This window comes from Struthio camelus, chromosome 6 (assembly GCF_040807025.1).
Source record: "Struthio camelus isolate bStrCam1 chromosome 6, bStrCam1.hap1, whole genome shotgun sequence".
Taxonomy (NCBI): domain Eukaryota; kingdom Metazoa; phylum Chordata; class Aves; order Struthioniformes; family Struthionidae; genus Struthio; species Struthio camelus.
The window spans coordinates 6,390,282-6,404,210 of record NC_090947.1 but is presented as its reverse complement, the minus strand read 5'-3'; the positions used below and the strand labels follow the sequence as shown (position 1 = coordinate 6,404,210).

The following is a 13,929-nucleotide window of genomic DNA, read 5'->3' as shown; positions in this document are numbered from 1 at the left end:
ATTTCTTACAGCACGAGTCCATAGTCCAGCTGAAAACTGAAATTCCCAATTAGAAAGCAACAGGGATAAGAGCTTCTTTTGAGCTAGCACAGGAGGGGGTCATTTCCCTAAGTGGCACATTTAACGAGGTCAGTTGCTTCACACACTGGGAAGAGAAAATAGGACTTTGTATCACTTAGCATTCAAGCTCAGCCACCCGCAGCTGACAGAGGACAGGGCCCTGACAAATGAAGAGGCAAGTGTGTGGATAAAAAAGAGTAATGGTATGCAGGGAAAATAATTGACTATGCAAGGCTGATAATTAGTAATAGGAAAAAACCACTGATTTTGACATTTCTTATCACCACACATCATGTCTACGGTTATAACCACTATTTATAAAAATGCAGGAGTAAAATTCACAAACAGTAAGTGTCGAGTGTCAAATTTCACATGAATATGAAAGCTGTAGCCTGGCTTGGATCCCTCTAGCATTTTAAGCAACCATTGCTACTGGATTCTGCTTCCCCATTGACTTGTCTTCCAGGCATCAGGTTGCTTTTCAAGTTTCAGTCGAGGGATGACTCTTTCCCATTCTTTTCAAGGATTCAAAACTAGCCAGGTGCTTTTGCATCGTTAAAGAGTTAGGAAGCATAACAAGAAGCCCTCTTCCCCTATCACCCAGGTAGGGCTGCAGGAAAACTGCAAAAGAAATTCCCTGTGCTGCTGCTTTTACTAACAGATCTCATCTCCATTCAGATCATGAATGTACCGGAGCAGGTGGACTGAGGCAGCTTAGTTGTCACGTCAGAAGATTTCAGAAAGGAGAGAGTGATAATGTAACCAAGGAAGGATAAATCTGCGGTTGAAAGGGACAAACAGGGAGTCCCATGGTGAAGCCGCTACCTTACAGGGAGTACTAGCTTCCATGATCCTCAGGAGCCTGCAGGTAAGCCAAACTGATCCTGCCTTTTCCGGTTCTTTAACATAAGCGTTACAAAAACCAGCAGTTTCTCACAGCTCCACAATTATCTTACAAAAATAAAAAGAAGTCAGTTACTTCTTTATTAAGAACTGAATGGGAAGTCCACTCTGTGAATAGAGGGAGGTGTCGTTTCTCTGGTTTCACTGGGCATTAGATCAGGCCCTGCTACGCATTTCAAGTTTTATATCCAGACCGGCTTTGAATCCAAGATGAGACCATCTCTAAAACGTTGTTTCGGCATGTTTGCTTGCAGTTAACTCAGAAAAAGATTATTCTCTTCCTTTTAGAACTGAATACACAAATGATTGTACAGCAGCATACGGAAGAGGATGGATGAATTTTATCTAGAAATATTAACACCATATTTACAACAGGATATTATTAAAGGCTGCCATAATATGCTAAAGGATTTTCAATGCATCATCAACTGTACTTTTGCTATTAATAAACATTAATTTAGTTTGTTTCCTCAACACATTTTCTACATCCACTGCTGCTTAGCAAGTACTCTGTCACGTACATGACACCCCTCTGATGATGGTTCAGCAAATGCACAGTCAAAATAAAGCACACTAACTCTGAGTGTTACCTTACTCTGAGATGGCACTTTCCAGGAGCAGTCCATTTAGAAGACTCGGGAACTTTTGTTTTATAACGCTTTGTATACATCCATAATTGCTTCAGTAACATAGGCGAGCTTCTAGCATTTGCTGCTAAATGCTGCTGCTATGTGAATGAAAGCACAGGGGCATACATAGGGGAAAATCAAGGTCTCTCAGCTAAAAGCTGAGCACAGTTGTTTATAGTCCAAAGGCTTACACTTTTTACTCAGTGTGTAGTAAGCAAGTAATGAATAGACTTGAAAATTTCCAAACCCCTGGGGAATTTCTTTACATTGCTCTGAGGCCAGGAGTGAATGAGAATAGAGTCCAGGGTGTTTCCCTACTGGATCAGAACAAACATGCTATGGAAATAGGTGTGCTAAAACTCAACCATAACTGCCACATTTCAGAAAACAGAACTTGCTCTCTTACAGGCTGCAGTACTACAGTAGTCACACTTTAAATGACATGTTCTTAACCTTCTCAGATGGACTTGGAAAATGGGGGTTCAACCTCTCAGCTTTGAGCATGTTTCTCTACTCTCATATATTATCATATACTCTACTATCTATATATTATCATGTACTATCACATATATCATGTATAACCGCATTTTTCCCCTTTCCCTTATCTACTTAGACTGTACATTGCATGGCCAAGAATGTTATTTTCACACATCTAGTCCAAAGCCAACTTGGAACCTTTGCACAGCCCCAATTAGAAACATCACTTTTAGTAAAACCTGTCAGTGATTAAGTCAGGCCATCACTGGATTTTGTATCTTAAAATCTCACAGGAGTAAAAGAATAGGATTTAAAATGTGTTTTTGAAGCACAATGTGTACTGCTATCAAATGACATGATAACAGCGGGCAAGTTTCAGGTCCAGCCAGGAACAGATTCATTTTGGCCAGTTCCTTACTATTATTTGCCGATAACATCAACATATTTGCAACTGTCCATACCATAAGATATCACCTCTCGATCCTATCGGGCAGATTTTAAAACGAGCCTACTCCGCTTAATAGACGTTTGTCTCTTCAATGGCTCAGACACCTCTGAAAATCCCCTTCTCCGTGTGCACGCTTGTTCTAGACTTGTTCAGGCGTAGGCTTGCTTCCTCTGAAAACGTTAGCAAAACTAGTCTCTGCAGCACACCGTGATGAGCTAAACGCTTTTGCAACCAGCATGGGGGGGGCCGAGGCTGCTTGGTCTATTATGAGTAACGTAACGGACAACAAATGAGACAAATTTGGCTAAAGGTATGTATGTTTAGATCATCTATCTTTCAGAAAAAATTAGCCCTTTCTTTTTCTCTCTCTTCATCTTAAACACGTGTATCCTATATTTGAAGTAGACTATATCGGAAACCACTTTCCTTCTATCCCCACTGAGAAGGATGAACGGTAAAAAGGTGAGTTTAAATCAAGTCTGGCAGCAATAGGAACACCTTTCACAGAGAAGCGAAATTGTATTCTTGACTTTCAAATAAAAAGCACAGAGAGTAGTAATAAAGCCATGCTCAAATGCAATGATAAATACTTCTAAAAATTCCCTATCACCTCTAAAACTTAATTTTAGAAAAGCAAAAGATAAAAATCAGAGATTAGCATATTAATGGTTCCCAAACTGTATTTACAAACCTCATAAATCTGTTAATGGGTAATACTAAATAGATAAGTAATGTTAACGTAATGAAAAAAATATTAAATAATAAGATTCGCAGTCACAATCCGGGAGCATATATGCAAAATACTAAAAGGTACTAAAATGGTGAATTTCATGCATTAAAGCATGAGAATTTGCACTGTAACTGCTGGAAATAAGAAAAATGAGAACTCTCACACATACAAAGCAATCAGTGTCTTTAGGTCCAGAACAGCCTCCAGCACATTCCCGGTGGCAGCAGTCACTGACGTAGGGCCCATAGCACCGTCCATCACACTGCTCTGCGCACACTGTCTTCGTTACTAGGAGGAGGCAGGAAAAATTAGCACGTCAGAAACAAGAACTAAGGAGAGAGCTCTTCAACCGCACGCTGCTGAAGACAGTAAAACAAAACGGTGTACTGAGGAAAAAAAGCACAAAGTTTTAATGTACTTGCTTGAGCGATACTGGTCACTCATATCCTCCGTAATACCCTCCTCGGGAACAAAGACATTGCAAGGGGACTGCGAGGGAAGAATTGAGGTGTTTGCTCTTACCTTTGGAGTATGAGGTGGAACACTGAATTTCAGATTATTAGAGTTTTAGGAAGTTGATAGAAGGATATCAGAGAAAAAACACAAAGTAACAGATCAGCCTGCCACTTCCATGTGATTTCCCCCTCCCTGTGAAGAACTGCAACTCTGAGCACAAAGCATGCAGAAATTCAGAGTGAGGCCAGCAATCTCAGAGCCAAACGCTGTTCTCGATGGCAATCGACGTGACAAACAGTCAAAGGAATAACAGAACAGAATACCACCTGCGGTTTGAAACACATTCGGAAACACCACACATCCTTTCCTACATAGCACAATCCAGTCTTGACTGCTAGGGAAATGACTGTATTCTACCAAATGGCAAGCGCAGGGATTTAAAGCACCACCACACTACTCCACCTCAGCGCTCAGTCCTCTGCAAAGGACCGTCAGTAAGGGGGGTATCTTCCTCCCCTCACCCAGCACTTTGGTATTACCATTTCTTTTAAACGTTAGCTATTGTGCCACTAAGAGTTACATCAACACATGAACCAATCTTTCCTGAATGACTACAGCAAGCCATAGTTTGGCCCAATGTCTTTCACATCATAACGCAACAAAATTTCTGCTAGCCCTGTAAGTCTGACCCAATTAAACTGGTGACAGATGAACCGGGAGCCCACACTTACAATCACACTACACGTTGACACTTAGACGTACGTGCTATTTCTTATTCCCTAGTTGCTGGGGATTTTTTTCTAACTGAACACTCAAAGAGCTTTTAAAGGAAGCAGTGATATTGAACCAGCTGCAAGTAGCTGAAGTGGTCAGTAATATGCTGGAGAGGTTCATCGAGGACTTGGCTATTTTTGTATATGCAATTTTAAATATATGCATGCATCCACAACCACTTGATTTTCCTATGAACTCATAACACTATTCCACACAAGCACTTGCAAGGAAGGATCCCAGCACACAATATAAATGTCTTGCACATAAGATAAGCACAGGAGTGTCTTCATAAAAGCGGACACCCTCTGAGCAGAAGGCAATCCTGTTCATCCACAGAAATCTACAGGTGGTGATTCCAGTTGAAAGGATAAAAGCACTGAATACTCTACCTGCCTCTTTATCTTGGGGGAAGAGAAATTAACATTTTCCAGACTATACAGACCACTACTTACAGCATGTTAGGAAGTTGTGCTGTCAGCTGTATTTTGATAAGCAGCAGGGATGTCACACTTCTATCATTAACCTCTACCAATTATTTTGCTCAAAGCATTTCACTGCTTCTCTATGGAAAACACTTTTCAAGAGGTCAGAGAATGCAAAAACCCTTCCAACTTTCTGCTCCATTCTACTGTTTAATGTATTGACAACTCCTTTTATAAATACTTTCCAATAAGACTTCTCCCATCGCTTACTGGAAAAACTTCAGGTAATGCCAAAGCCTCTTGATATCCATATTTATTTAGGAGATAAAAAATGTAAATAAGCAAGGAGAGGCTGTCATTTAGAAGCCAAGGAATACAGTGACATATTTCTAGAGCAATTCTATCTTGCTGATACCAGACAGAAAACCCACAGAGAGAAAACACTTCTTTTGTGCAGAAACGCAAAGCAGTGGCATACGGTAAGTACAACGCGCGACTTGCGGTACGCCGCCACCCCGCCATCAGCTGACAGGGAAGAGTCTCGCCTCGCGTGAACCAAGGAAGGCGGCGTCCCGTCCACGACCACCGACCCATCCCTGCCAGCTCACAACTCGGCCCGCAGCGCCGCGATTCGTGCCGGACCGCGTGCCACCCGCTTCGCCCTCGATGGTGGGCCAGCCTCCCCCTCTGCCGTCAGTGGGAACACGCACGAAATGGCGCCCCTGCCCACTGAGCATGCTCAGTACTGCCCTCCCCTCCCCCACCGAGCATGCTCAGTACCGCCCACCCCTCCCCCACCGAGCATGCTCAGTACCGCCCTCCTCCCCCCTTCTAGAAGGCTCCATCTCCAGGCAGGGGCAGGAGCTGGTGTCCCCTCAGCGGCATCTCCCGACGTTTTCTTTTTAAGGAGCAGCTTGCGTTAGAGGCTGAGCGACTAGGAGCCCGAACCGGGGAGATGCCGCTGAGAAGCGTTCCTCGCCCTCGCTCCGGGGCGATTTAACCTTTTGCTTAAACCTGAAAAATTCAGGTGTGAAGCAGCCGCGCATGGAATAAATGAGCGTGGGCCACACACTTAGTTAACATTCAAAGCAATCCGCTGCCTGCGGCCTGGGGAAGCCAGGGTAACACTCGCTGCGTCATGGAAACCAGTCAGTCATGGGAGCTGCGTTTCAAATCACAAGGCATCCTCGTCGCTGCCGCTATATCGTTTCCTCACCTCAGCGCAGGCTGAGGTTAGCAGGGGGCGGCAGAAGCGGCCTCCGTCCCCGCTCATCCTTCGGTCACTCCCTCCTTTCAGGGCTTCCCCTCTGCCTTCTGCTGCCTCGTCTTGCAGGGCCGCGCGCCCAGCTCACCACGGGAAAGGAAGGAACGTCCTGGCGGTGTGAACGTCGCTTCCCTGGGCAGGAGGTCTCCTGGCAGACAGCCGGAGAAGACTTGCCAAAGGGCGAAGAGGCCACAAAAAAAGTCCCCCAAAAGCAAGGCAAAGAGAGGCGAATCCCTCCATTTAGAGAGGAAGCAGGAGAGACCTGCCCTTCCCGTGCCTGGTGTCCGTGACCCACGAACCACGCTAACTGCTCCCCTGCAGTATTCGGGTGAAGGAAGAGGCACAGTCTTCTTGTCAACTCACTAGCTGTTCCTTTTAGAAAGCCAAGAGGCTTTTTTTTTTTTTTTTTTTTTTAAAAAAAAAAGGATTACACATTTCCTTCAAGCTGAGCTGCAGATAATAGTGCTTCCCTAGGCTGCATAGTTTAAACAGCCATAGGAAACAAGCTCCAACAACAGCAATGGATTTAAGCAATTTACTGACACCTTTTCAGCAGTTTTCATACTATTAGGGTAGGACAAAAAACCTTCCAAATTATTCACCCTCCTCTAGAGCCTCACTCTAAGGCTTGTGCCACGTACAGTGTTTACAGATATTGCCATTTTTAATTCCTTGCATTTTTAAGCGACCAAAACAATTTATTCCAGAGCATGTTTCCTTCTTAAAAAAGGACACCCCTTACACTCCAGTGACTGATCCGGAGAATTATGGCCCCGTTTTCAGCACACTAAAACATAGTGCCTTGAGTAAGTGTACTCTCTGCTTACCCTTAGGCACCTGTTTAATGAGGGCCTCTACCACCTTGTTCAGAAGGGAAAACATTTTGACTTTTCCTGAAGACTAGGAAGTTAAAGTGGTTTGCAAAATCTACAATTACAGCAGGAGTTTGTTGCTCTTCTTCCCTAATTGTTTATTTTACTGGGAAAACAAACAATGCCAACAGAAATGCCAACATTTCATTCTAGGAAAAGGCCACAGCATACCTCATTTATCTCCTGGGTCACTGCCTGCTGTATTTGCATTACAACTGCTATTGAAGGTCCAGCTCTGAAGAGGAGCTGTCAGATACCTTCAGTGGCACTTTACACGAAGACAGAAAAAAAGATTAGCTCTGAATGTTTTTACGGATCATATTCGAGACAGTTGGCAGCAAAGGGTTTTTCCCCAGAAGCAAAACAAATAAAAGGCATCACTATCTATTGTTTGACGTCCTTAAACAACCTGATTGTTTGGATTCCAGTGAACATAACTCAACAGTTCAACTTCCTGCTGTCATTATCATGGGGTAGCCCCAGAGAAAATAAACATAGCTGCACAGCTTTAAAACCATGCCAGTTCATCTTTTATAACCTTCCTCCAAATACAATCAAGTTGTTGTATAGCTGTGAATCAAGACTTATCCAAAAGAGCGAAACGTAAAGGTGAGTATTTGCTGCTGCTGTTCTACCCAAGACATCAAACTATATATTCAGTCATCTCATCCAGGAGTCCTCCTAACTGCAAAGTCATGGAGGGGGGACACAACACGTGGCTACAAACGATGTACCAAGCTAGCTTACAGGTAGTGCATTTCAGTCAAAACAGCCGGGCCTGCATGGTAGCGGGGGATAGCCTGCAGAGCCATACATAGCACCCCTCGGTGGATGGATGGGGAGGGAGGGCTTGAGGAGTGACGAGGCCTTGAGCTGAGGGTGCAGAGAGATGCTCCCAGGGAACGGCGCTTGGCCCAGGTGCTGCAGCAGTGGAGGATGACTGCAGCTGCAAGGGGAATATGGAGGACTGCGGCTGCTAGGTGCTGCTGGGTGGCTCCTGCAGGAGACACATGGCTCAAGACAGCGCTGGGAACGGAGTGGGGATAGATGGAGAGAAACGGGACAGCAGCTGCTCACAGGCGGCAGCAGCAAGGCAGGGCAACCCTGCAGCAAGCCGAGAGAGAAGAGCAGAGCAATATTGAGCTCTTCCTCTTCCGGCTAACGTAGGCGGCTATTATTTACAGGGTGAGATGGTGGACAGTGGTGACAGCTGGTCCTTCTAGCAGCCCAGGCGTATATGTGAGAGGCAGGTGGAGTTTGGGTAGGGGACACCCACAAGCACACGAGCTGCCAGACACTTGGCTCTCCTTCACGTAGGACAACGTACCCGGAGGAAAGCCTTCACTAATCTGAACTAAGGCCCCGAGTTTCAAATCAGACTTTTGAGGGTCAGCACAACTACCTGCCCCAAGGCCCGCTGGCTGCTGGTGGGAGCGCATGCGATCTGAGGCTCCACATTGTTACGGGCCTTGGCCATGACACTGTGAAGAGCAGTGGCAAACGTCAAGTTTATGATGAGACATGCCACTGTGCTGGGGTCCTTTTCTAGGAGTAATGCAGAACGCTGGTTGTCAATCCTTTCCTAGTATTTCCTTGTGATAGCAATAAACTGTGTTGGGGATAGGGCGGAATGGATACTTTGTATGTATGTGTAATCAGTCAGTCTCTCTTATTGTTTCCCTTAATCTTTAATTATGTCAGGGCACTATAAATCTATGAAGGAAAAAATGGGAACTAACTGAAATCAATGAAAAAGTCTTATGAACATGCAAAGTTATTAGTGAAATACAAGGATTTTAATTAAAGATGCTGGCTCCAAGCAAAAATGCTAGGTTGCCCTGATTGATCGAAGCTGCTGGTTCAGCTCTTTCCGTCTCCCCCACCAGGCTCCTGCTCGCCCTCTTTTTGCTCTAATTGGGTACTTACTGCATCGGCACCTTCTTCTTCTAAGCAACATCAGCTGCACAAAGACTGTATAAATACAATTATGCTCCGGCCAAACTCCTGTACACATACACAGACATGCAGCATTTTACACTTGCTGGATGTTTGTGTTTCAGGTTTGATTTAAAGGCTGTTTGCCTTCTTTGCATTCCCTTAGTTGGGACTGTATTTTAATTTAGATTGTTCTCTTTTCTTGCAATGACATTCCTTTAGGACAAAGTGCACAATCTGTCATTTTAATAAAATAATGTACTTAATTTATAAAAGTTTCAATTTCTTTTCATATGAGAAGGAAAAAAACCCTTAATAGACCTCAACTGCAAAAGCAATAACAGCCTAACCATAGATTTTAAAATGTTATTAGTAACTTCCAAAAGCTTTTATATCCCTGTGTGTTGAACTTCAAAGTAGTTTACATCCTGTTTAGTGGACGCCAAATGCCCTATGAAAAACATTCCTTTTTAACAATTTCCACCTGAGCCCATCGTGATACTGAAACAAAGAATACCCTCTAAGTTTTTGATATTAGTATTTACTAATATTTTAATTATAAAACAAAAATAGATTGTTAAATGCATAATATAGTACCCCGAAATTATCTCCTCTCTATCCCTTAATGGAACAGCTTATTTAAAATTTCCTATTAATTACCCTCTTAAATACATACATTTTCATTTCATATTTAGAGGGATATTAGTCAGACTCAGATGCAGGTGGTGTTTCAGACAGATTTAAGATAGAGAGAGAGGAAAAATAGCTGGAAGGCAGCATAAGCAGCAGCTAGGTAGATGATATCCATGCAAAAACAAAAGGATCCTGTTGTTTTTCTCCCCCCCCCCCCCCCCCCCCCGTATGTGTTTTGAAATGAAAGACAGGGATTAAGATCTTTCAGATTTTATCCTTTTCCCAGGAAAATAATTTAAATCTTGTCTTGGGAGGGGGGTCTCATTACAAATTTTTGCTTCAGTGGATCAATAAATAATATGAAATTACTAAAATGTAGACATGCATCTCTGAGTTCTGCTTTTAAGAACAAAATATTTTGACTTTGGGCTGCAGTACTGTAGAAACGTTTTCCTGCACACGTTTGAAAGACATGCATCTTTCAAGGTGACTAGGTTAGGGTATATACTGTTTGTGTGATACCATTCATCCTGTCTCCAGCTTGTATCTAAGAATATCATTTATGAGCTTGAAAGTCGGGTATGTTTTTTAAAGACAGAAATGATGGCAGCAAAAGCACAACACTGCTCGGATTTTTATATTTTGAGTTTTTCTTTGCTAAAATCAATTTGCAGAAAAACAAATTTTGAAAAAGCACACTGAAGGTTATGAAGGAAATGCCTGTTGCCAGCCTATTATCACATCAGCCTTTTCTTTAAATCTTACTGTTTACCCAAGGCGACATGAGGTCAGGGAGGGAAAAGCGAAGCATACACCAAAATTAACTCCCTGTCCCTGATAATCAGAGGCTGCAGGGAACTACACTGAGAGCGTGCTTGAAAGGAAAGGGGTATAGAGCAGCTATTTCAAATTAAATATGTTATTCCTGGAAGTTAGATAACATATGCTTTTCTGCGGTTTATTATTTTAATTCCACAGTCGTGCCTTAGCCTGTCCCCACTGTTCCGATTTGAAGGGGCAGTCGTCATGAAGAGAGATAGCTGTCACTCCAGCAGTAAACCTGCTGTACAGCTCTGCTGAGCTTCTGACTGCAGAGCAACACTGCAGATAAGTTTTGCTCTCTCTGGTATTACTACGTTAATCCACTAAATCAGTTCACTCATCTGAAAGCAGTACTTTGTAGCAGGTGAGACCTTGGAAGCTGATCCTGCAGCATGGACTTCTGTAGCCACACAGTTCCAGCTGGACTTATCAACTCTATATAATGCTGCAGAGGCTGGAGCCTAGGCCTGAGCCAGGATCATATTATCCTCACATCATATAATAGCCAAGGTATTATAATATTCTCTCATGAGCTAACCACATAACGGTTCCAAGGCCTGAATAAGTCTACCCAAGTTTGGATGAATTACCCAGGTTCTTGCAGCATAATTATTTTTAGTAGAGCAACAGCCCTCTCATTAGGGCAGAGAATGAGCTAGCATTAATTAATTCTGATCTGGTCACGATATAAAAATCATTCTGCTCAGTTAGGGTTCAACCCCCTTTCTGCTATGTAGTTCAGCGTATAATCGTCATGTGAGGAAGCTTTTTCAGCCCTGACTTATTTGTGGCATTCATAAAGACTGCTAACAAAAGTAGGGAGATGCATTAGCTCAAGCCAGGCCAAAGAAGAATCAGCTTAGTATCACCATACCCAGTTCATTATACAGTTATTCCTACAACCTGCCCTAAAGCATTTTTGATCACACCAGTACGTAAAGTCCAGTATGAAATAGTAGTTTAAGAATGTGTTAAGTTTAGTGGAGTTTTAACCGTCACAGGCTTTTGCCAGCGACGTTAGCTGACGTTTTAGAACGAAAAGCAGCGCCCTGCATGGTGCAAAGCCTCCGTGGGGCACGGAGCTCAGCCGTCTGTGCTCCTCATGCCACTAGGACAGGAGCTCAGCTTCAAATCCCCGCCAGTGCTTGCACAACATTCACGTCAAGCTATCTGCCACTTGTAATTTCCTGTTATCTCATGCCCCAAGAAGCCCCTCCTCCGCAAAAAAAGTATAGTTGCATTATTTCTAATATTTCCAACAAAAAAAGACAGTTGACATTGGGCTATCCTCAGTTCAGAGAGTTAGCCGGTGCACTGGCTTGACAGTGGTTGATTTGTCACAAGTCCCACTCCTATCTACAACTGCTATCTACAACTGCTCAGCCAGGGAAACAAGCACAAGCTTGAACAGTGCTCACCTGGTGAGATACTAGCAACCATTTGATTTCCTATGAAGGGTGACTCCAGTAAACCCAATCAATTTCCACCACGCTAAATTACAAAGGAAGAAAATGCAGAGGATACCTCTATGCCTGTGTTGGGGGGAAATAGTCTTGTAGGAAAAGACAGCTCTAAACTTTCTCCTCTTTTATATTTGCTAATACTGTGACTGCACTTCTAGCTCTTTAGTGCCTGTCTGGATGGGTTGAAAGCACGTAAGGAAGAAACTCTCAGTATAGTTCTTCCTTTTTATCCACTCTCTAAATGCAAGAGAACGGGCAGACATCGTGAACAACCCTTCCCTTACTACTTCCTTTACAAAAACCCTTTATTCTCTCTTTCAGTAGAACTCAATACCTTCTGAAGTTATTATAAAGAGAACAATTCTGCAAGATAACTGTTACTTCCAAGTTCCCACTGAAATTAACAGAATATTTGGGCATTAGGGACTTTGCAGCGTCAGGCCACCCTTAAAAAAAAAAAAATCACAGGATCTGCCTTGTAGCTTTTTGCATTCCTGTAGGATTCATCTCAATGTATTCCAAAACAACCATTAGTAATCTCAAGAGTCATGCTCTATGTTGCCACCAAGAAGTCAAAATAAAATTTGAGCTAGCTTAAGATTTTTAAGAGCACAAAGGAGGAAAGTAAAACCTAAATTCTCATGGGGGAAAAGAAAACAAAACTTTTTTTTGGTAAAAACATACAGGAAAAATCTTAAAATATTTCTTAAATTATGCTAAAGGCAGAAATTAGAGTGTCCGTTTCCAATTAAGGAACGTAGGATCCCTTCTACACCATTTTCCTGTCCCTTATTTCTCAGAGTCTTGCATACTTACAGGTCTGGCAGTGATTCTCTGTGGGTCCCCAGCATCGTCCAGTGCATGACTTGTGGCATCGGCCACCTTCAGGACAGAAGGAAAAAGAGGGAGAGAGATTAGAAACTTAGCTTCCTTTCATTCTTCAGCCTCCAGAGAGTGCTCAAGGGAAGAAGCCATTCTTGTCTTAGGACGCTTTTTATGCGTTGCTCAGGTTGAAACAGTACCTATAAAAAGACCAGAAAAATAGCCAGAATTGGTGTCAAACATATATGAAATTAAGGTACTTATCTTAATGCTTTATAGCCAAAATCCCTCTCTGCTACGTGCAATTACTAGAACATTTTAGAACCAGAAAAGGTGACTAACTTAGAAGGACTGAGGAACAGTTTCATTCTCCAGTGCTATTAATACAATCACAGAATCAGAGAAGGGTTGAGGTTGGAAGGGACCTCTGGAGATCATCTAGTCCAACCCCCCCTGCTCAAGCAGGGTCACCTAGAGCACACCACCCAGGATTGCATCCAGGAAGCTTTTGAATATTTCCAGCAAAGGAGACTCCACAACCTGCCTGAGCAACCTGGTCCAGTGCTCAGTCACCCGCACAGGAAAGAAGTTTGTCCTCATGTTCAGACAGCACTTCCTGTGTTTCAGTTTACGCCCATTGCCTCTTGTCCTGTCGCTGGGCACCACGGAGAAGAGTCTGGCCCCAATGGTTACACTCTGTGTCCTACATAAGACCCTCTCATCCCTCCACAGGGAAAGGAATGTCCGTGCAGGAGAAGATACACAGTTTCATCTGAACAACAGGGCAATAAACTCAGTGCCTCTGAATAAAAGCAATTAAATGCCACCCTCCTCCCCCAAAAGCTTTCACAGTCTTCACACACGTAGTCCAAAACCACGACAATGGAAATCCCTGTGCAGCTATGTAACTCCAACAATGTTTAAACTCACAAGACCCTTCCTTTTCTGACTGAAAGCTCTCTACTCACCTGCAGCTGTAGTTGTGTTTCATGATGCTTCCCCCCGGTGCTATGGCCAAAGCAGGGCCACTTGCAGCACCTGCCTCAGAGCCAGCAAAGCAATGGGATTTTGGAGGTGACACTCAACAAAGCCCATATGCACACCACTGAGACCAGTCCCCCAACAGAAGAGGAGCTGAGGGTGCTTTCATTATCAGCTGCAGAGGGCAGGCCTTTATAAACTACCTCATAAGTAGGGATTGAAACCTTCTGGGACAGAG

At 43.4% G+C, this 13,929-nt stretch overlaps 1 protein-coding gene across 3 annotated transcripts in view; it reads right to left on the bottom strand.

The window, feature by feature from the left end:
* Window positions 1-13,929, bottom strand: part of ERBB4 (erb-b2 receptor tyrosine kinase 4) — a 597,238-nt gene that overhangs the window by 181,192 nt on the left and 402,117 nt on the right. For all 3 annotated transcript variants that reach the window (XM_068947909.1, XM_068947910.1, XM_068947911.1), the window contains exons 5-6: window positions 12,705-12,770; window positions 3,417-3,535 (exon numbers count right to left, since the gene is read on the bottom strand). In XM_068947909.1, coding sequence (XP_068804010.1) covers window positions 3,417-3,535; window positions 12,705-12,770 — 185 coding nt within the window. The remainder of the gene's footprint in view (window positions 1-3,416; window positions 3,536-12,704; window positions 12,771-13,929) is intronic.